This window comes from Macaca fascicularis, chromosome 3, assembly GCF_037993035.2.
Source record: "Macaca fascicularis isolate 582-1 chromosome 3, T2T-MFA8v1.1".
NCBI lineage: Eukaryota > Metazoa > Chordata > Mammalia > Primates > Cercopithecidae > Macaca > Macaca fascicularis.
In genome coordinates this window covers 192,468,608-192,491,701 of record NC_088377.1, presented here as the reverse complement: position 1 = coordinate 192,491,701, position 23,094 = coordinate 192,468,608, and the positions used below count along the sequence as shown (strand labels likewise).

The 23,094-nt window shown below is 53.8% G+C and overlaps 2 protein-coding genes across 2 annotated transcripts; both read left to right on the top strand.

Annotated features, from left to right (window-relative positions):
- Positions 1 to 904: 904 nt before the first annotated feature.
- H2BK1 (H2B.K variant histone 1) lies at positions 905 to 3,791 on the top strand. Its single transcript, XM_015448301.4, has 2 exons — positions 905 to 1,060; positions 3,455 to 3,791. Exons 1-2 carry the CDS (start codon positions 929 to 931, stop codon positions 3,689 to 3,691), a joined length of 369 nt encoding a protein of 122 aa, XP_015303787.2. The 5' UTR covers positions 905 to 928; the 3' UTR covers positions 3,692 to 3,791.
- A 2,304-nt stretch (positions 3,792 to 6,095) lies between these two features.
- Positions 6,096 to 22,160, top strand: DRC11L (dynein regulatory complex subunit 11 like). The gene is made up of 19 exons (XM_065541224.2): positions 6,096 to 6,106; positions 6,356 to 6,537; positions 6,629 to 7,041; positions 8,034 to 8,153; positions 8,451 to 8,636; positions 11,087 to 11,158; positions 12,543 to 12,748; positions 13,845 to 13,929; positions 14,422 to 14,550; positions 14,704 to 14,779; positions 15,205 to 15,311; positions 16,096 to 16,179; positions 16,270 to 16,325; positions 17,148 to 17,491; positions 18,257 to 18,456; positions 18,897 to 18,983; positions 19,273 to 19,450; positions 19,850 to 20,088; positions 20,634 to 22,160. Exons 1-19 carry the CDS (start codon positions 6,096 to 6,098, stop codon positions 20,739 to 20,741), a joined length of 2,883 nt encoding a protein of 960 aa, XP_065397296.1. The 3' UTR covers positions 20,742 to 22,160.
- Positions 22,161 to 23,094: the final 934 nt, after the last annotated feature.

The following is a 23,094-nucleotide window of genomic DNA, read 5'->3' as shown; positions in this document are numbered from 1 at the left end:
TGCTCCAGGTTTCTTTAGTCATAGCATTCAAGGGCCTGAAATATTTGTTCCCCCATAGGTGCTAAGTGAGACAATTGACTTTCTCCATTTTGCAATGGCCTTTTCTTTACTGCTAACTCCCAAGACCCCCATGTCTGCTTTTCTGGTGAGCACCTATTGTTTTTCTGCTTCTCGCCGCCTCCAGTGGTCTTCCTCCCTGTCAGCCTCTTCACCACCTGGGGGGCGTCTGCTCTCTGCATCTAGTCCAGGCTCAGGCATTTTGCTCATCTTCTGCCTTCAGTCCAAGCCTCGTTACACTCTGCTCACACTGATTCCACTCTACCTTTCACACCATTTCTTTCTCTCATTCTTCCCAATTAAAGAATACATCCTACAAAGATACATCCTACAATGCCTACAAAGGCACATCCCATTTGTGCCAATAAGCGGCCTGTAGCTACTCAAGCCCTCCTCACCATGGGTACCACCACTTTTAGCCCCTTCACCCTTCTCTGGTGGTTTGATGTGAACCAGTCTTGTCTCTTCAGCTCCACTGGGGCCCAGTGGGGGAGGGAACCTGCATTCCTTCTGGAGTCCCCAGCACTCTGAGCTGTGCTGGCACCTGTGTGCTCCGTGATTACAGGCTGGTGGGCTGGAGTTGGCCTGAACTTTTAACAAGTGCGTAAATACACTGGGAGATGGTTGGGTAGGGGAGGGGACCTGGTGAAGCGTTTCTTAATTCGGAGGGATTACTTTGGGGAGAGGAAGGAACAATTAGTCTCTTTTCAAGGTTAGCCCAGAGCATGTTCTGGATTGCGATTGAGTCACGCCCCTTACCTCCCACCCCCACTCTCCCAGGTGCATGTCCCCAGCCACACCTGGTGGGGCAGCTGACTTGATAAAAAGTAGCTCCGAGGGGGTGGGCGGGGGCTATTCGAGGAGCAGGAGGATGAGCGCTGAGTATGGACAGCGGCAGCAGCCCGGGGGCCGTGGGGGTCGCAGTTCTGGGAACAAAAAGTCCAAAAAGCGCTGTCGGCGCAAGGAATCCTACTCCATGTATATCTACAAGGTGCTGAAGCAGGTGAGTGCAGAGCAAGGATGTGTGTGGGGGATGCCCTTGCAAAGCGCCTTGAAAGGGAACTGGCTGGAAGCGGGGACCCTGAGGTTAGTGTTGGCATTGGGGCAAGTGGCTCAGGCAGGCTGGGCCCCTCTTGAGGTGGCGGGACCTGATTTCCAAGGTCTCTACCTCTCAGGATCTTCGGCACCGGTGATAGGAGACAGTGTGCTCCCTGACACGCTCCAGAAGTTTACGGGAATGATGATGAGATAATATGATTAGGTGGGACATTTTTTTTTTTTTTTTTTTTTTTTTTTTTTTGAGACGGAATCTCGCTCTGTCGCCCAGGCTGGAGTGCAGTGGCGCGATCTCAGCTCACTGCAACCTCCACCTCCCGGGTTCACGCCATTCTCCTGCCTCAGCCTCCCGAGTAGTTGGGACTACAGGTGCCCGCCACCTCGCCCGGCTAATTTTTTGTATTTTTAGTAGAGATGGGGTTTCGTCGTGTTAGCCAGGATGGTCTTGACCTCCTGACCTTGTGATCCACCTGCCTTGGCCTCCCAAAGTGTTGGGATTACAGACGTGAGCCACCGCACCCGGCCCAGGTGGGACATAATTAAAAGACGAGAGGACCACACTTTCTGTGCCAGGCTGAAGGTGATCGGGTGCCAAACACATTATGATACAAAGTGTGTTGGTGGTGACTGAGGAGAGGAGTGTTCAGGGTGAACTGGAGTCTTGGGGAAGGTCTTCTGGACAAGTGGCACTCAGTTCTTTGAGGGGCTTAGGGTTTGTCCACGTTACAGACAAAAGAGCTTGAGGCCCCTAAAGGCTCCATGGCGTTCCTGCATCATGTGGCCTGACAGTGGCAGTGTCCCAGCTCCCCAGGCTTTGGGCAAGCCTCTAGCATCCTTCCTGTGTGTCCCTCTCCCCAACACACTGAGGCTGCAGGTGCCCTATATTCATGCATGAAAAGCCACTTGGAACACTGACAATCAGTTTGTCTGGAGGATCCAAAGCCACTGCTCAGCAGGGCCAAGGCCAGGAGGAAGCGGGGGTAGCCATGTGTTGCCCACCCTGGGTCTCCAACCTGCTTGAAACTCTTACCCCTCTGTTAGGGCAGGCCCCAGAGGTAATGCCTGTCTCCAGTCCAAATCCCATTAGCAGTTTTAGTGAATTGACAACCTGGGTGCCTGGGAATGCTCTTGTAGGGTTGGGGGTGAGTGGGTCCAGCACTGATATGGGTTGGCTGAAGAGATGCACCAGAGGACAGACTCCGGTGCCCTGAAGAAAGTAGGGTAGGAGTGAGTATCACTGAGTCCTGTGTCTTAGTCTGACTTGAGGGGCACAAATTGCAACTGATGGGTGAGGCCAGGCCTGGACCCGCAGAGGAGAGTGCTGCTGAGGGATAACCCCTCGACCTCCCGATGTGGGTGAGAGCCCTAAGGAGAATGGGGTGTGCTGACAGCAGAGGGGGTTTGGGCAGAACCAGCCTTGTGCCAGGCGCAGATTTGCTGTTGGCAGTCGAGATCAGAGGTGGCAGGGAGGGTGGGTGGGACAGAGCCTGTTGGTTCTAGTGCTGTCTCCATCTCTGACTCCATGTAGGTTGTGGGACAGTCACTTCTCTCCCACTTCACATCTGACCAGGTCTACCTACTCACATTTCAGGACTGCTGTCAGGTCCCATTGCTTTACTAGAGATCACTTAGTTCAAAAGCTTGTGTGACAGAAGAGGAAACCGAGGCCCAGAGAAAAGGGCCATATTTGAGGTCATAGCAATTCACAATACAGCCACAGAACAGGACTCCTCCCTCCTGGTTCGGGGCTGCCACTGTCACATGCACATGTCCACTGGTTATGTGCTCCACCAAGTTACGTGCACAAACCTTTTGACCCCACAGTCCCACCTCTGGAAATAACCTTCCCTATGCTCACACAAGATTCAAAGATGGACATTTACCATAGCACCATCTAATGGCAAAAACAACAAAAAACACCCCAAACCCAAACCCAAACCCGGAAGGTTCATGAAGAGAGGAATGGTGATAGGAAGTATGATACATCCATACCATGGAACATTATGCAAATGCATCAATGAAACCAGCAAGATGCATGTGTAACTGGTTCCATTTGTTAAATATAGATTCTTGTGCATGATCATACAAGGAACTTAATCATGTTACCTCTTGCAGTTGAAAACTTCTTTTAAAAAACTTGGATATACCATAGTAGTACAAAGAAAACACAAATCCCTATTTCCATGACTGTTGGCCTCTGGGAAGGGGCTGGTGAGGAGCCTCCCTGCCTTCTGCCTCTGGCTTCCTAGAACCCCAGCTCAGGGGTGAGGCTTGCAGTGTAGGCAGGACCCCCCCTCCCCCAGCCCCTTCCATTAACCGAGTGGTGCTGCCCTCTCTCCAGGTGCACCCTGACATCGGCATCTCTGCCAAGGCCATGAGCATCATGAACTCGTTTGTAAACGATGTGTTTGAGCGGCTGGCGTGTGAGGCTGCCCGGCTGGCCCAGTACTCGGGCCGGACCACCCTGACATCCCGAGAGGTCCAGACAGCCGTGCGTCTGCTGCTGCCTGGGGAGCTGGCCAAGCACGCTGTGTCCGAGGGCACCAAGGCTGTCACCAAGTACACCAGCTCCAAGTGACCCAGGGTCTGACAAAAATAAAGGCTGAACTGTTTCTGTGCACTGTGGTGATTTGAAAGAAGGGTGTGTGAGGCCAGGGTGTGGTCTGAAGCAAGGGTGTCCTCACTTCGAGGCTACCACAGGTGGAGCAGCACTTCTTCAGATGTCTTAGAAACTGCTTTCTAGGTGTATCCCGTGAGCAACGTGTGATAGCTTTGTAAACATGTGAATGTTCTATTTGGTAGTGAGCTGAAATAGGACCTGGGACTGGACTAGCATCTGGATTTACTGCCAGCTGATTCCCTCTCTGGGCCTGAAATTCCTCCTGTGTGGTCCTCTTTCAGGCTGTGGCTTCCCCATGTCATTTCCCACCAACTGTCATTGCGTCCTAGACGACAGACACTATTGTTTGAAGGGGCTGCACAGATCTATTCAAGATAAAAAACTGAAGGCCCAGACCAGCTTCTAAATAACCTGCTGAGATCAGTATGATTTTTCAGTTTCCCCTTTATTTCAGTACAAATCAGTGGGGATGTTTTTGAAACTCCTAACTTTCCCAATTTTATTTGGAAAAATTTGAAACCCACAGAAAAACTGCAAGAAGTACCACGGCCACTCCTATATCCTTACCTAGATTTACTGCTCACCACTTAACCACTGCTTTTCCTGTCTCATGTAGCCTCTGCTTATCTTGTGGGCACATGACCCATAAATCCTCTTCCAAGTTTGGACAGGATGAAGGGGTGGGATTTAGACAAACCTCCAATCCTTCTTTGTTCCCTTTGTAATTGGACAGACCTAGCTTGTGGTCGCTTTCATCTCCATGTATTGAAAAGGCATCGCCTTATAGTGATAGCTGGCGTTCAGCGGCAGCTACCTAGGTCACGTGTATTTTCTCATACCTCAAGCCTCACCTCAAGGCTCTGTGAGCTGAGGACTAATGATCCTCATTTACATCCACAGCTAGCAAGGGGCAGGCCCAGGAGATCTGGCCCCGAAGTTTCACTCCTGCCCACTCTGCCCTGCGTTCATACCTTGCCCTGCCAGGCATGACCTGGGCCAGCAGGAGCCAAAGCAGCTGGAAGCTTGTTAGAAAGGCAAGCTCTTGGGTACCCCCTCAGATCTGGAGCAGAACCTGTTTATCTATCTATCTATCTACCTATTTTTGAGACAGTTTCACTCTGTTGCCCAGGCTGGAGTGCAGTGGTGCCATCTCCGTTCACTGCAACCTCTCCCCATCCCGGGTTCAAGTTTTTCTCCTGCCTCAGCCTCCTGAATAGCTGGGATTACAGGCATGTGCCACCATGCCTGGCTAATTTTTACATTTTTAGTAGAGATGGGGTTTCACCATGTTGACCAGGCTGGTCTTGAACTCCCAACCTCAGGAGATCCACCTGCCCTGGCCTCCCAAAGTGCCGGTATTACAGGCATGAGCCACTGTGCCCAGCCCGGAATCTGAATTGTAATGAGACCCTCAGGTAGCTCGTAGGCACCTTCAAGTTAAGAGTCCTCCTATTTGCTTCTCTTTGCTGCTGTCTCCCTTCTATCCCTTTCCCTGGCCCTGTTCCTCGTAGATTTACTTATTCATAAGTCTCGACATGACACTGAGCTAAAAAGCTCACCCCAGCTGACAGCCTCAGGCTACTAGTGGTATAATATTTTGTCTTTTTGGAAAAATTGTCTCCTGAACTTGTAGCAGTGATGGGAGGCAGTACCCACAGGTGACCAAGTGAGCCCCAAGCATGCAGAACAGCATCCACTATGCTTTCTAGCATGATCCTTCACGTGGGTCTGGCTCATGGGAATGGTGTGAACTCTTGGCAGGCCCCAAGGAGGCAAGCATGGTTATGCTCACTTTCACCCAAGGGGGCAACTGGGCCTTCAGGGCCTTCTGATTCCAAATCAGTGCTTTTCCCCTCTACCACACGGGCCTCCCCGTGCCATCATCCAGAGAGTGGAGGGCTGTGGGGCTCAGGAGGCGTGGGTGGACAGAGGGAACAGGCCGCTCCGAGTGAGAAGCTGCGGTGATGCCTTGTTGGGGGGTAATGTCTTTAGGACGGATGTATTCAGAGTGCCAAAGCTTTTAGGAGACTTCAAATAGAGACTTTTTTCACTTGTTCCTTATAAGAAAAATGGCCAAAGTTGGACAACATGTTCTGCCCTAAGCTTCCAAAGCTTACTCTGTGGGAGCCTGAAGCCACCCACCCACAGTCCCTTCAGCGTGCTGCTTCCAGGATGTCCTCCGAGATAATGTGCCCATTCTGCGCCACCAGTCCCCTCTCCTCAGCCCTAGAACACTGGCACAATGGGTCAGAACTCTTCAAACCAGGCTGTTCTGCCCTGTGGCCCTGGGAGTCAGGGAGCCACAGAAGTTCTGTGAATTCCACCACCAGCAAACAAGGGGCAGCGTGGAGGAGTGGGCACAATGTCTGAGGGGTGAGTGAGGGGCTGGAGTGGGGCTCCCAGGGCAGAGAGAGCAAAGGTCAGAGCACCTCCTTGGTCCTGAGAGGCTGGGGCAGAGTGGCAGTTTGGGCGCTGGGCCGCTCCAGCTGCTGCTGCTGCCCTGGCAGCTTTCACGGTGGAAACTTCCCTCCGACAGTTAATTCCAGAAGCAGGGCTCTGCTCTGAGGAAGGGACCCTCCTCCACATTCATCCCTCACCCCGACTTCCCACCCACCAGCCCAGATCACTGCCGCATCCGGGGCTGCCCCACACCTGGCGGGCCCCACTGCCCCTGACTCCGGAAGACCCCTTCCTTACCGGAGCCTCAAGCCTGGGCCGGCTTTCCCCCAACCCCCCAAAGGTCATGCCCATTCTCTCTGCTAATCCTACAGCGGAGCCCAATCCCACACTCTCCCTAAGACCAGGTCAGTGTCCACTCATTGCCCTGCGGGCTCCTTACCTCATTGAAGTCCATTTCGGAGCCATGAGTGGTATCACACCTTCTGGTACCCCGAGCCCACACTCCTCAAAAGGCCAGGAGGCTCCATCTCCCCACTCCTCCGCGGCTCAGAGCACGCGGCGCCCGCCACCTTCTCTCCAGAGCTTACCAGCGCCTCTGGGAGTCCTCCCACGTGACCCTGCAGGAGCTGCTGGACCAAGAGCAGCCTCTGCTCGAACCTGTGCCCGACCGGGAGCGGCAGTCCTTCCAGTATAGGCTCGCGTCGCTCTACCTGCACTACCTGGGGCTGCTGCGCCGCTTCAACACCGTCTATGACCAGATGGTGCAGCCGCAGAAGCGGCGGCTGCTGCGGCGCCTGCTGGACGGCGTGGCGGGCCGCGTGCTGGAGCTCAAGGACGAGCTGGTGCGCGCCGACCTCTGTGAAAACCCCTGCCTGGACCGCGTGCTGCAGGATCTCAAGCTCACCCCGGTACGTGTGCGCAGCCGCGAAGCCACGCCCCCAGCCAGCTAGCAGTAGGGGAGAGGCGGGGTGGGACCCGCCTTGACCACCTGGGACACAGAGGCATGCCCCGGCCAGCTTGGAGTCGGGTGGGGTAGGGATGGGGCCGACCACCCCCTGCCTACCCGTCACCCCACGGATATCCCTGGTGTTGGGACACCTGCTAGGGAAGGAAGGAGGGCAGAGAAGATCAGAGGATGGAGTTTGGCCTTGTGGGAAGGGCTTCAGGAAGCTTGGCGGTGGGGGTTGTGCATGGAGGTACTTAGGGGTTGGATGGAGTCAGGATGAGGTCCCCTGCATGACTGGGAAGACCCACAAACCGCAGGGAATTGGTGAGGAGAGTCCTCTAGAGCCTCCTCAAAGTGTGGTCCCTGGACCAGCTGCGTTGACATCACAAATGAGAAACTCTGTATCCTTAACCCGCTAAATCTGCACCTGCATTTTATCAAGACCCTCCAGTGATCTGTGTGCACGGGCAAGTTCTAGAAGGCTGTTCTAGAACACAGAGCTTCTGCAGGGCCTGCAGTCAGGCTCAGGGTTCAGTAACTGCTTCATATCCAAGACTATCTCAAAGTTTCCCCAACCAGCTGCAGCAGTGCGCTTGGTGGGGCGGGCGGCCATGGGGAAGATTCCCCAGGCCCTGCCATTCTGATGTAGTAGTCTGGGGAGGACCTAGGAATCTGCATTTAAGAGCTTCCCAGTTGATTCTGATGCACAACCAGGTTTGAGACCACTGCCACCTACCACTATCCTCCAGAATTCAACTCCAGCCAGAGGATGGGGGCAGAAGAAGAGAGGAATGACTTTTGGGGGCATCTGCCCCATTTAAGTTTCCCACCTCAGGACTCTAAAATGGACGAAAACAGTGCTGGGGGTGTGTAAGCCCCTGAAAATGGTAATGGATTGGCCAGATGGCTCAGACTTTTGATTCCTGACCCTCCTCCCCCAACATTGCTCCAAAGGCTGACCTGGAAGTTCCAATCCCCAAATACTTCCTGTTGGAGCAGTCTACCGCCGTGCGGGAGCGACGGCTGATACTGGCCGAGATCCTGTCCAGACTGGAGCCAGAGTCCTCCCAGAAGGTAAACAGGGTGACACCTTCCCGGACTCTTCCATACCCCTTCTCCTGAAAGCCTCCAGAATGCAGAGAGGCCCTTCCCTGCCCTCTACGAGAGTGCCCTTTAGGTAATCCCTGGCCTCCTTCAAGGCTATTCTTGTGCTCATGGTAACCCTCCAATGCCAAGACAAGACTTGGGCTCCCAGATACTCTGGGAGGATGGTGCCCTGGTGTATCCTTTGATGGCCAGTCTCCCAGCAGTCCACCCTGGATATAAACTCTCCTTCATGTGCTCCTGCTCTTTTGCCCCTGCTCTGGCCAGAGCTTTATAGGAATGCACCGGACTGAGGCCATACTTCTAGTGCAAAAGGCAGAGCGGGCCAGGCAAGGCCGGCTTCGAGCCACCTTCATGCGAGAGATTCGAAGAGATGAGGAGCAGGATCGGAGGATTCGGGAGGACGGATGGCACAAGTTCAGTCAGTGCCAAGCAGCTATCACCATACAGAAGGTAACCCTAGGTGCCCAGGAGGAGGGCCAGGGTAGAGTTACCTCATTCAGGAAGCCTGCTGGGCTCAGAAATTGATCACAGGAGTGCAGGCGCTTGGATTCTGTAGCCCCACAACTATTTATTTATTTATTTATTTATTTATTTATTTATTTATTTTTGAGATGGAGTCTCGCTCTGTTGCCCAGGCTGGAATGCAGTGGCATGATCTCAGCTCACTGCAACCTCTGTCTCCTGGGTTCAAGCGATTCTTCTGCTTCGGCCTCCTGAGTAGCCAGGACTACAGTCCTCCGACAATATACCCAGCTAATTTTTGTATTTTTAGTAGAGATGGGTTTCACCATGTTGGCCAGGCCGCTCTCGAACTCCTGACTTCAAGTGATCTACCCACCTCAGCCTCCCAAAGTGCTGGGATTACAGGCATGAGCCACCATGCCCAGTCCCCACAACTAGATTCTAAACCAGTGAGTACTTTAATCAGTCAGCAAGCATATATCTTACTTGTTTATTATTTAATCTACATCTCTATTTTCAAAAGGGTTTGCAGTAGGATACCTTAAAAGTCCCAGAAACAGAAGGATCATTAAAATTAGAGAAGAAGAAAAATCCATAATAGAGTAGCAGAACAGAATAGATGATCACTCCAGAAACTCTTACGACTGTTGAAAATGAGCCACTAAAATGTATCCTGCTGAGGCTGGAGTATTGCTTGAGCCCTGAGCAATGTAGCAAGACCCCATCTCTTAAAACAAGAAAGGATCCTGAGCCTCCTGGAAACTAAGACAGAGGGAAACTTGATCATGATGAATTAATTTGATAACTGATGTGATCTGAGCATCCCCAAACTCTGTGCCTTCCGGGTCACCTTTTAATATGGAAATAACATAATTTCCATAATTTTATCTCCTGTCCCACCTCACTGCAGAAAGCCCTTCTCTGCCTTAAGGTTCCCCGAGCATTCTTACCATCCTGGTTGTCACACCTCTCCTTTGCTCTGGACAGCCACTCTGCACCTCTCTGGGCCAGCCTCTGCTGTCTGCCTTGGTGTGTGAACATGGCCTCTCCCACCATTCTTTAAAATGCTGCTAACACACGCTGACTCCTGGTGGTAGTGGTTAACAGCTTGACCAGAGACTGGAGGAGCCCCGGCAAAATTTCAGTGCAGGAACAGACCACTTTCTGTTCATGCAGGTGTCGCTGCCCCTAAGGCCACCGGCCCTGCTCTGTCACAGAAGCCTCTTGCCACTTTTTCTTTCCAGGAAGTGTTGACCTGGGGTGGGCCTCTTTCTCTCTCAAATCAATCTCCCCCTCCTTCCTCTCTCTCTCAAATCCCAATACCTCAAAAACCTCTACCTCCTAGCCCACTAGAGAAAACTTAGAACTTCCCACCGAAAGATGAAAGCAGGCAACCAGCTAGCAAACAATAGTGATTCTATGAAGATATGTCATCTGCAAATGGGATAGATTCATGTGTTAGTAATCAGTACACTGAGCATGTCGGTCTGAGGCAGGATGACTGTGTCAATGTCTGAGAAGGAGGTTCTCGACAGCAGGGCTCACTAAGGCAAAGAAGTCAAGAAGGGGGATAGACCCCAAAGATGGAGTCCTACTTCCCCTGTAGACCAAAGCAGGTCATTTTGTGCCTGTTGCCAGACATCAAGAGTACAGAAATATTGCATGCTGGTCTTAGAGTCATCCAGAGCACTGAGAAAAGCAAAAAACGTATGAAGGACCCAGTCATGGCGGGCCTGGCCTGTGGGGGTCACAGGAGTGGGAGGACGAAGCCCAGATGAGAAGTGCAGGAAGCAGCCCCAGCTCCTGGAGGGGCCAGGAGGCAGATGGAAAGCCCTGGCTGGCCCGGGCCCTGGCTCTGCCCTCCTCTGCCCAGCGTCCCCACCCTCTGGTCCCACTAGCACTCAGTGATCCTGGAGTCTGAAAGTGGCTGGGCCTGGGAGAAAGAGCGCGGGTCCAGCTCTGCACAGATAGCATCTTGGGCCTGAGAGAGGTCATGTCCAGTCTCTGGCCTCAGTTCCCTTGGGTCAAAAATGTAGGATTAACTGAGGAGCTCCACAATCCCTACAGCGCCAGTGTCTATGTGCCTGGGTGGAGTCAGATATTTATTCCAGCTGCTCTGGGGATTCTGAGGAGTGGGTGTAGGGAATGTGTAGGGTGCTTGAGCTCTGATCTGTCCCTCAAAAGAGATAGCAGATTAGGGTGGCGAGGGAAAGGAAGAAATCCCTGGGGGGCCCTGGGGCCAGTTGGCTTGAGTGCCCACCTGAAACCACCCTGTTCTAGGCTGTTCCTGCTCAGTGTGCACCCAAGCAGACTTCCCCAGGGCTCCTCCCCGCCCCACCCGAAATCTCTAGTGTGACCCTCTCGGACCCTCTCTGAGAGACAGGCTGCTGCAGGGTGGACAGTGTGTGTCCCCTGTGTCTCCTACATCCCTCCACCAGGTATGGAAAGGCTACCTGCAGAGGAAACGCACTCAGCAGGACCGGCGGACAGAGATGGAGTTCATTGGCATGGTGAGCTCAACCTGCCCACCATGGTGGGGCCTGGAACACAGGGCTGGCCAGGGCAGGGCCCCCACCCAGAGCACAGTCTTCTTCCAGCCCCACTTTGCCCACGGTGCTCTCCACTCAGGCCGGGTGGAGAGCCTGGAAGAGAAAGAGGCAGAAGGACAGGAAAAGCCCCAGGCCATATCCCTTCATACCCTTCTTCCTGCAGAGATCTGGCCCCTGGCAGCAGCTCACCTGTGAGGCCAGGAGGGGTATTGTGTAGAGCATCCTGGACCCCACGTTCCCACCCCCAGCTGGAAGGAGGGGCTACAGGGGTGGGCCCCCAGAGGGAAGAGGCCACAAAGCCAGCAGGGGCACCCACACCGCTCCCCCAAGCCTCTGGTAGCCACAGGGACACACCAGGGACTGTGTTGGGGTAGGGACACACTCCCCAAACCAGGCCTTTCTAGGCCATGTGCCTGTGTGCATACATGTGTGCCTGGCCAAAGTGAGTAGGCCTGGCTCCTTGAATCTGTCTATCCCCTGTTCTCTGTCCTCTCACCCAGCTGATCTCCACTGACTTAGGAAAGGCAGGCCGAGACTGGAGGGGTGGTGGGAGCATGCTCCCTGGGGGAAGGGCTTTGCCCTGGGCAGATCCTGTGGAGGCCTGGCTGCCAGAAGGAGCTGGGGAGGGGGCTGGGCTGAGGATTGGAGGGACGGGAGGGAAGGGAGCCTTCCCAGGTCTGGTGACATCTTGGCAGGCTGGGAGGCTACCACTGGAGGCTTGGGGCCTTGGGAGGAAGGAGGGGCCAAGGGCTGCTGTGTGGGAGTGGAGGTCAGAGACTGGTTGAGGGGCCAGAGGGCTGGACCCCCAGGAGATGAGAGCAGGCTGAAAGAGGCAGGGGTTGGCTTCAGCAGGGAGGGGTCCGTGCACAGCAGTGGGTGAGGAATGAGCCTGGCCGCCCGGGCCTATCAACAGTGTGAGCTCAGCGTTTTCAGTAATTGTCTCTGCGCAGAGTGATATTTAAAATACATTTGGGAGCCAATGAGGCGGGAAAGTGGCTGCAAAAGCGGCTGCCAACTCGGCCGCGGGGCGGGGGTGCAGGCGGGGGCTGGGGCCGGAGGCTCCAGGGGAGGGTGTGCTGGGGAAATCGGGCAGGGGCCAGCCCGGATGCATCTAGCAAACTCATTATTAGAGTAATTTACACAGACGAATTCGGCTCCAAATACAGTTTCTTCCAATGCAGGCATGCCCGTTGTTCCGTGTGGGTGTGTGTGCGAGGCCTTGCGTGAGCGTCGTGTTGGGGAAGGAGCGGGTACAGGCATGTGTGCCTGAGGCTGGGGGCTGCATCCAGACTGGATGCTGGTTCCTCCCACTCCTGAGCCCCTCAACCTCTCTTCCACTCCCCAGCTCCCCTCACCCAACCAGGTAGAGCACCTGAGCATCATCTCCCAGGCCTGCCTCTGGGAGGATGTCCGGAGGCTCCGCCAGGTAGAGAAGGAGGAGGAATTCCGGGCGGCAATGGTGAAGGCCCATGATTCTCTGGCAGAGACAGAGGGGCCTGACATGAAGGAGAAGATGAAGGAGCAAATCCGACAGTGGTTTATCGAGTGCCAGTCAGTGTCCTCAGCTGACCCTACCCTCATCCTTCATTCCCTTCACTCAGGGTCCCTCAGGGCTGCTCCTGCTCCATCCCCCACATGGGTTCTGCCTTCTAGTCCAGATTGGCCCTTTTCTCCTCTACCCCCAGGTCCCCAACACACTGCTAACCCTGTTGGTTTCAACAACCTTGGGCCCCCAGTGTACAGGACCATCTCCACACCTGACTTCCCATTTCCACAAGGGAGAGAAAGTGCCAGAATAGGGTGGGGAAAGCACCCATGGATGCCCCCTGAGTGATCTGTCCTCTTGTTTGTAACAATCCATTCCTCCCCTGTCTCCCTCTGTCTCCCCTGGTCCTTTACTTTTCTCTGCCATTCTCCATCCATCCACCCACCCTTTTATCTACCTCTCCATCTACCTATCCATCCATCTGTCATCCATCCATCCACTCACCCTTCTACCCAGCTCACTCTCTATCTATCATCTATCTATCTATCTATCTATCTATCTATCTATCTATCTATCTATCATCTATCTATCCATCCATCCATCCATCCATCAACCCACCCACTCTTCTACCCACCTCTCCATCTCCCCATCCATCCATCCACCCATCTACCCATCTACCTACTTCTCTATCTATCCTTCCATCTGTCGATCTGCCCATCCATCCACCCACCCTTCTACCCACCTCTCCATCTATCTACCCAAGCATCTGCCCATCTACCCACCCACCCTTCTACCCACCTCTCCATCTATCTATCCATCTGTCCATCCGCCCACCCACCTACCCACCTCTCCATCTCCCCATCCATCCATCCATCTATCCATCCATCCACGCATCTACCCACCCTTCTACCCACCTCTCTGTCTATCCTTCCATCTGACCATCCACCCACCCTTCTACCCATCTCTCCATCTATCCACCCATGCATCTGTCCATCTACCCACCCACCCTTCTACCCACCTCTCCATCTGTCTATCCATCCATCTGTCCATCCACCCACCCTTCTACCCACCTCTCTGTCTACCTATCCGTCCATCCATCCATCCATCCATCCATCCATCCATCTATTCATCTTTCTGTTCAATCATCTTATGTTCACTTAGCGATCTTACTGGCCGATTCCCTGATTATCCAGATGCATCTTCAGGTGGATCCTACTCAATCTTTGCAGACAAAACTCCAGAACAGGTACCCTGTTGGAGGTGAGGCAGACAGTTTTTTGTGGCAGGTGGAGTCTGAGGCTACAGAGAGTAGTGAGTAGGGTGGAGTAGGGGGTCAGCCTCAATAGAGGCAGAGGTGGCTGGGGGAAATGCAGGCAGCTAGAAAGACGGCATGGGGAAGAGGAGCAAGGAGCAGCTGCGGCTGGAGCAGGCATTGTGACTGGGAAAGGAAGGATGTCTGGGTAGACTGCAGTGGCTTCAGATCCCATGGCCAGGAGAGAACAGTGGCTCTGACCAGAACGCTCCTTCTTGGGCACTCTTTCTCCCTGGACCCCAGTGGAGTCTCTGCATGCTCAGCTGTCCCGACCCCATCAGTTACTCTAGGCTAGGGAATCCTTGGTTCACCCCGGTCGCAGGCCCTGGGCCTGAGAGATCTCCAGCTCTCTTCTGTAAAATCCAGGGCTCTCTTTTGTAAAATCCCCTTGATCTTCTCTGAAATGTCTTGTGTCATTGGTCACAGGTGAGAATGGAACTGGAAATGCAGGTCCAAGAGAACAAAAAAAAGGAACAAGAGAAGAGAAAGGAAAAAGGAAAGGATGAAAAAAAGAAGAAGAAGAAGAAAGGAAAGGAAGAAAAGTCCAAGAAGGGGGTAAGATACCTCCCGAATGCATGGCGTGAGGGACAGGGAGGAGCAAGGTGTGGGGGAACTCGTGGTAGGAAGATGGGTTCAGGTAAGGTTAGGGCCAGAGTCTGTGCTAGGTAGAAGTGATGAAGTCAAGGTCAAAGGATGTTTATATTCTAGGAAGTGGATGCGGTGCTGCAAGTGTTGCCATCCAAATGTATCCCTATGATCAGTGCCGGGCATGAGGAATACTTAAGTAAGAGGGGAGACGGCTGGGGAAGAGTGTCTGTGCTTTGTGGGACCTGGGGCCCTGGGTCCTGGAGAAAGTGGGCATCTGCCACATGGACCATGAAGTGGCAGTGTGGGTGTGTAGGCAAAGGGGACAATACCAAATGAGGAGAGGGAGGTATGGTGTGATTCTTTGGGTGGGGGCGTTACAGGTTTGGGTCTGAATCCTGTGGCCACAGGCCTTGGGGTCAAGTCTATCTGCCATCTGGGTAGAAACAATGCCAGGCTGGTGGGTGGGGACAGGGTAACCAGCCAGGGCCTGGCTCCTGACCTGTGTGCACACATGTGTCTGTGTATGCACGTATGTGTGCATATGCTTGTGCACATGTGCATGCATGTGTGTATACACCCGGGACTCTGACCTTCACACATCCATCCACTCTCTGCGGTCAGATACATGGAAGAACCGGTGTGAAAGCATACACCCCAGTCAGAATTATGACTCCGAGACCCTCCGGGAGGAGAAGAGGAAGGAGGTGGAGCTGGAGATCCGGATACAGGTGTGAGCGCGGGGTCAGGGCTTCCCTGCAGGCCACTACCCTGCACCCTCCCCCATGACCCACACTTCCATCCAGATTCAGGTTCCTCCCCAACCATTTCTCTGCATCTCTCTTGTCCTGAACACCCAACCCCAGTCCCCAGCTCATCCTCTGTAGACTTTGCTGCCTCCATGCATGGTCCTAGCTCCACCTGCTGCCCACGTCAGTTCCCACCTTCCTCTGCCTCCCCCTGGTCTCGCTTTCTCCCAGGGCTGATGCAGCAGGGGTGTGGAGGGTATGGGAGGGACTCGGAGCCAGGGTGTCCACACACCACCACCATCCTCAGGAACCCTCTGACGACGTGTCCCACCCATGCCGTGGGCTTCAGGAGTGTTCAATCATGTGGTCTTTCACGAAACCCATGAGGAAAATACCATGGTTTTCCTGCTGGTACACATGGGAAACTGAGGCTAAGCAGTTATGCAACCGTTTAGGTCACAGAGACCTCAGTGGGGGGATGTTGGGCTTGAATTCCATCTGGGGGCTTCTCCGCACGTTGAAGGCTGTTAAGAGCAGGGCTCCTGGGAGAACAGGAAGAGGATTAGGACTGGGTGTGAACAGGTGCTGGGAGGGAGGGAGGAACGCAGAGAAATGTGTGGGAAGGGCTGTCCCTGCTGCCTTCATCAGGCTCACTGGGTTCTTCTGTAAGGCTCCTCCCCTCCTTCCCATCCCTGCCTGCCTGCTCCTCTCCCACCTGTCCTCCCGGCCCCAGGCCACCCGGCCATACCTCAGCTGTCTCCCCTAGGTGGATGAGCTGATGCGTCAGGAGCTGAGGAACCTCCGTCTGGTTGTGGACAAGGAGGAAGAAAGACCCTTGAGGGCTCCAAAGGCAAGATGACGGGCTGGGACTGGGCAGGGGAGGGCACACAGTGGAGGCAAGGAACAGGGCACAATGACCTATGCGCTTGTTTCCAACCAGAAAACTCCTGGGAAGAAAAGTGGGAAAAAGAAGGAAAAAGATCTGACCCCAAACAGGTAGCACAGCCTGTCATGCCCACTTTGCATGGTGGTGGTGGTGGAGCAAGTCCCAGTCCAGGACAGGTCCTGCCTCTGCTGCTGTGAGACCTTGGGAAAGTCGCTTTCCCTCTCTGACTCCCTGACCTTGTTCACCAAGTACCTGCCCTGCCAAACTCACGTGATAACTGTGGGGATCAAGCAAAGGCACAAGAAAGGGCTCTGTACATGAAATGCAGAGCGAGATCTCAATGGAGTTTATAATCAGGTCATTGCTCTCCACTTCCAGATCCTCCCTCCAACCTTTGCCTTAACCGCCTCTGTCTCTGCCAAAGCCATTTCCCCCTGGACTTCCCACTCTGGGGCATTAAGGGACTCGTCAGTGGTCCCTTCCTGTTGACTTATCTGGTAAAGAGAGCACACAAGCACCTTGACGTCAGCTGCTTGAATTTAATGGCTGTCTCTCCCAGGAGCACTCACGTCTTAAATGTAGTTTCTAAGAAGAGGGCAATGCTTAATTCAAATGACTGGATTTCTAATGGTGGATCTTTGGCCAGGGGGCAGACTGACGAGTGTCACAGAGGCCCCTGTCCCCCTCACACCGCTCTTACAGAGCACCCACTGCGGGAGGCTTGCCTCCTAGGACAGTGATTTGGTGCCATACCTGATTCTGCCTGTTTGCAGGCACTGTAGATATTTTTGAGCACAGAATGCTAGGCAGGAGAACCACTGATCCCCTGTCTTCATGACAACAGCCCCCCATCTCTGCCTCCATTTCCCTGTGTTCTCACTTGCTAACATCCCTTGTGGTGGTGGGGGTCTTCCTGTGCCATCCTCTGCCAGGTCTGTGGAGTCTCTGTATGAAGAGCTTGTTATTTCTGGACTTCTAAGGAAGAGTGAGTCAGTAGCATTGAAAGACTACGTAGGTGAGACCCCTCCCAGAATGCCTGCTCCCAGTCTGTGGCCAGGTGCCAAGGCTCCCCTATCCCCCACCCACTGGCCCCGCCTTGCCTGTGGCTGGTTGCCTGATTGCCACTCGGAGAGGGTGCCTCTCACTCAGTGGCTGCCTATCGCCACAGGTGACTTCCTCTATCTTGGATCTGCTCTGAGTTTGGCAAAGAAGTTGCCCATGCCATCCCTGTTTGACATACGACAGAATGTGGCTTTGTATGCAGTCCTTCGGCTTGGTGAGAGGCCCTGGGGGTGTGAGGAGCCAGCTCTGGGCAGGCAACCCTCGGGGTGAGGGCTGGGGTCAGGGTAGGGTGGCTGATGCGGGCATGTCCAGCCTGAGCCTCCAAGCCCCAGGGCCCTGCCCAGGCCCTGCTGGAGGTCACACCCAGATTGGGCCACCCCAGAAATCAGGTGGGCCCTTGACCTGCTGAACAGCCCACATTGCCAGCCCCTTACTCAATCCCAAGGGACAACCCAGCGTCTGTCCCACTGCCAGAAGACCACCAGCCCTACACCCCCGGAGCTGAAGAGCTTTCTGAAGTGGTTTATTCTGTGCCTGCCTTTTTTTTTTTTTTTTTTTTTTGAGATAGAGTCTCACTCTGTTGCCCAGGCTGGAGTGCAGTGGCACAATCTCAGCTCATGGCAACCTCCGCCTCTCGTGTCCCATACCTTTCCATTCCACCACTCATAATCCAGGAGTGGAAGCAGATGAAGGGAAAACAGAAAGGGCATTAGTCAGGGTAGCAGGCTCCCTCACAGTCCCATGTACAGCTCCTCATACTGGAGACTCCTAAGCCATTCAAACTCTCCTGCTGCCACTCCCGGCTCCCAGGCCTAGGGGACCAGGCGACCTGGTGGTATTGGGGAAGGTAGTATGCCCCGTGATCTGCACCTCCTCTCCCAGCCCCAGGCCCTTGGCCTGACCTTATACATAGTCATCTCCAGCCCTGACTCCTGCTGCTGACCTGACACCTGGCTCTGGCCCATTTCCTTGCTCTCAGGCTCCCCGGATATCCATGCCATGGCCCCACTCATCCGCTCCATCCTCCTGGTGGGCCCCTCTGGCATGGGGAAGAAGATGCTGGTCAAGGCAGTGTGCACAGAAACTGGCGCCAACCTGTTCGACCTGTCACCGGACAACCTGCTGGGCAAATATCCTGGCAGGAATGGGGCACAGATGATGGTGCATATAGTCTTTAAGGTCCGGAGCCCCCAGCTCTTGGCATTTGTGGTTCTCAGACCTGTGGCAACAAAGGAGGGTGGGCTTTGAGATCGTGTCACCCATCAGCCTACTGGGTATGATTTCAGGTGCTGAACTGGTGAGGTCTCCCTACCAACCTGGGCTAGGAGCTTGGGTTCCCCCTGCAGCCCCTGTGGTGGGGGAATGAAGGGAAAGGGGAGGATATAGAGCAACTTCTTTTCATGGTGGGATGAGGCTGAATATGCAGCCCCCCACCCTGAGGTGTGAGGTATGTGCAGCAGCAGGCTGGGAGGTGGGACTGGCAGGTGTGGGGAGTGGAGACTGGGCTCCAAGGTCAGCCCCTGCTCAATGCCAGCCTTCATCCTGGCTTCTGACCAGCAGGGACATGACCCTTCTCCAGAGACATCTAATGTCTGATTTCTACTCTTCAACCCATCCAGGTAGCCCGACTCCTACAGCCCTCTGTGATTTGGATTGGAAATGCTGAGAAGAATTTCTATAAGAGGATCCCCAAAGAAGACAGGGAGGTGAGGGAGCGTGGACGTGAAGGTCATGTGGGCAGGTGGCGCGAGCTGGGGCTGGGCTGGAAGGCCTAGGCTTGTTCAAGTCACTCCAAACCCCACCCACTGGGGCCTTGCACATGCCCCTGTACTCCTCACACCTAGTTTCCTTGTCTCAAAGCAGGATGGGCAGCCTCCTCATCCTGCTAGGGCTGAGGTGAGGCTGAGGGTGAGGTGGGCTCTGAGAACTTAGGAGCCCCGTACACTGGACCACCATGCCCCAGCCCCACCACTCCTCCCTCTTCCCCTGGAGCAGATGGACCCAAAGCGGATAAAGAAGGACCTCACCAAGGCCTTGCGGCTGCTGACTCCTGGAGACCGTGTGATGCTGATTGGGACAACCTCCCGGCCGCAGCTGGCTGATATTCGGGGGCTGTGCCGGGTCTACGAGCGGATCCTCTTCATGCCCCGGCCTGACTACGCGTCCCGCTATGGTGAGGCCTGGGGACACGGGGTTGGCTGCCCCTACCAAAGCCTGCCCACCTCCTGCCCCATACCCCACTGCTGCTGCGAGCCCTCACCCCCACAGCCAGATCTTCTGGAAGGGCTGCTGGACAAGCAGCCCAGTAGCCTGGGTCCTGGCTTCGGCTCTGTGGACACAAGCAGGTGGTTTATGTCCTCCGAGGCTCTGCTTGCTCGGGTTGAGTTGGGAGGATGACCCTTGCTTAGCTTGAGATCTGGTACCTTCCCTGGGGAAGGGGAGCTGATGGACATGGAGCTGCTCCCCGGAGCACAAAGCTCCTTCCAGATCCAGGTGGGGGCTGCTCAGGCCTTGTTGCCCCTCCCTGGTGCCCACTGCCCCTCCAAGCCCCATGTCCTCCGCATGCCTGCAGTGTTCTGGAAGCGTATGATAGAGGCCCGGGGCGTCCAGCCAACCCAGCACTTGGACATCAGTGCCCTAGCCAAGGTCTCCGATGGCTACACGCCAGGTCACATTCTCCAAGCCATCCAATCGGTGCTGAGTGAGCGGCGGTTCCTGCAACTGTCCAAGCGGCCCCTGGTGGCCTCTGAGTTCCTGGGACAACTGGCGAAGCTGGATCCAGTATACAGGGAGGAGGAGGAGTCCCTGAAGGTGAGGTGGCAGGGCCAGGGGCTGTGGGTAAGCAGCGCCCTTGGGGAGTCAGCCCCCTGAAGCACACTTTGGACCCCTCCCTCTGCTCCCACAAATTACCAGAAGACAATCGGTGGAAACATGTGTGGAGCTCAGCTGGGAAGGGAGCAGGAAATCACCAGGAAATGCATTCGGGGCCATCCCACTTTGTTTCCCTGAGGGTGGGAGCTTGCAAGGACCACTGAGGTATCAGGAGCCCTTTGTGAGTTCTGGTAACAGCTGCCACCCACCTTTCCCACCCCAGAGTCAGTGTACCTGCCAAGGATGGCCTTGGGAGCACAGCAGAGAGGGCTGCAGGTGTGGAGGGAAGAGGGCTTGCCCCCTAAGAATGGCTGACATCATACCGGAAGGATTTGGTGGGGAGCAAGGGAAACCCCAGCCCTAAAAGGACCCCTGAACCCAAGGGAAGAGGAGAAGAGGCTGCTGAGGAAACAATCTGTAAAAAGGGGAGGGGTGAGGTCAGGATGGGTCCCAGGGCCTTACCATTCCTGTGCCCACAAACCCAGGACTGGTACTTCAAGACCCCACTGGGCAAGAAGAGCATGAAGCACAGGATGGACCAGTTGGAGGCTGAGGAGGCCAAGCTGGCCAAGGAGAAGAAGAAAAGAAAGTGATGGCTAAGGCTTGTGGGTACCTGAGATTAGTGGCGTGGGACAGGGCAGTGGCCCAAGGGTAAAGGGATGGGGCAGAGGCATAAACGCCCAGATGACTTGGGGACAAACTCTTCTTGTCCATCCATGTCCGTGTCTTCCTACCCCTCCCTCTGTGTCCCCACCTGTGCCTGGCCCTGTCTAGCCCCCACCTCTCTCCTGGGCCCTGGCCCTTGCCAGTTCACTGCCGCCTCCCTGCTCTGGCTCCCAGATCCCTGTCCTCAGCCCCCACTTCCAGGTCTTCATCTCCTTGTCATTGTCCTATCCTGGTTCCCTGACTCTCTTCCTCCTTGAGGCATTTAAGGGAGAAAAAATAGGAAGAGGAGAGAGGGAAAGAGGAGAGAGGGAAAGAGGAGAGAGGGAAAGAGGAGAGAGGGGAGAAGGAAGTTGTGCAGTCAGAAAAAGCACAGGTCTGGAAGTTAACTGTCCCTGGTTCTAAATCCACTTGGCGCTAACTGCCTGTGTGACCTGGAGAGTGCTTTCCTGTCTCTGGGCCTCAGTTTCCTTACTTATAAAGCAAAGAGAGATTGGACCAGGAATTTCTAAGGTCCCTTTTACCCTAGAGTTTGACCGTTCTAGCAAAAGTGGCTGGGAAGTCAGGGCAGGGAGGGTGCTTGGGCAGTAGTGGGGGCAGGATGGGAAGCAGGGCTCAGCAAGGCTGTGGGGAGGTGGTGGGGCTTTGTGACCAGGGCAAGGGCTGCTGGTAGACCCAATGCTGCAGTGGACATGGGAGTGCAGCACTGGATTGACCCAATTTCTCTGAGTATTCTTCATCTCTTTCCTAAAGACCCCTCCCCTGGCACTCTGCCTGCCCCAGCTCTGCACTGCATCCTCTGACCACAGCCTAGGGCTCAATGGGATAGGGCCTCCTGCTCCTAGGGTGGGAGTCCATCTGTGGGTTCCCCTTGCTGGGGAGGGAACAGCTCAGGGGAGGACGGGGTCAGAGAACTTAGGGAGCAGGGGCAACAATACCACCAAGGGCTGGGGAGCCCCGGAGTGTTCTCTTGGAAGAGGCAGACCCGTGGACCATGTACACAGTGTGTGGATGAAGGCCAAGGTGTGTCCACAGGTAGTAAGAGAAAACAGGAGAGCTGAAACTATAAAACCCCTAGAAGAAAACATAGGGGAAATCTCCATGATGTTGGTCTGGGCAGAGATTTCTTGGATATGAACCCAAAAGCACAGACAATGAAAGCAAAAATAGACAAATGGGATTGTACCAAACTAAAAGGTCCCTGCACAGCAAAGGAAATGACAGAGTGAAGAGACAATCCACAGACTGGGAAAAAATATGTGCAAATCAAACATTGGATAAGGGGCGAATATCCAAAATGCACAAGGAACTCAAACTACTAAATAAAAACAACAACAACAAAAAAAAAACCCTATTAAAAAATGAACAAAGGACTTGAACAGACATTTCTCAAAAGAAGACACACAAATGGCCAACAGATATCTGAAAATATGTTCAACAGCACTAATCATCAGAGAAATGTGAATCAAAAACAATGAGATATTATCTCACACCTGTTAGACGGGCTATTATAGAAAACTGAAAGATAAGTGTTGGCAAGGATATGGAGAAAAGGGGACTCTGCACTGTTGGTGGTGTTGTAAATTAGTACCATTTTGAAAAATAGAATGAAGGTTCCTCAAAAAACTAAAAATAGAATTACCTTATGATTCAGCAATCCCACTATATACGGAAAGGAATTGAAATCAGCATGAAGAAGAGATGTCTGCACCCCCACGTCCACTGCAGCACTACTCACAATCGCCAAAACATGGAAACAACTGTTGTCCATCAATGGATGAATGGATTTTCAAATGCGATGTATCTGGAGGACGTTGTGCTAAGTGAAATAAGCCAGGTGCAGAAAGACAAATACCGCATGATCTTGCTCATTGTGGAATCTAAAAAAGTCAAGCTCATAGAAGAGCAGAATGGTGATTCCCAGAGGCTGGGGGCTCAGGGGAGGTGGACAGGGAAAGGGGAGACATTGGTCAGTGGGTATGATGTTACAGGTAGATAGGATAAGTTCAGGTGTTCTATTGCATAGCAAGGTGACTGTAGTGAATAATGATGTATATTTCAAAATAGCTAAAAGAGGATTTTAAATGTTCTCACCACAAAGAATTGGTAAATATCATTTGATAGATGTGATAATTACCCTGATATGATTACACATTATATACATGTATCAAAATATTATAGCCCCATAAATATATACAATTATTTGTCAATTAAAAATGAAACTTTTAAAAAAGCAATTGATTAAAAAAAATTTTTAAGCCAGTGTGAACTAAAGGGGCAAGA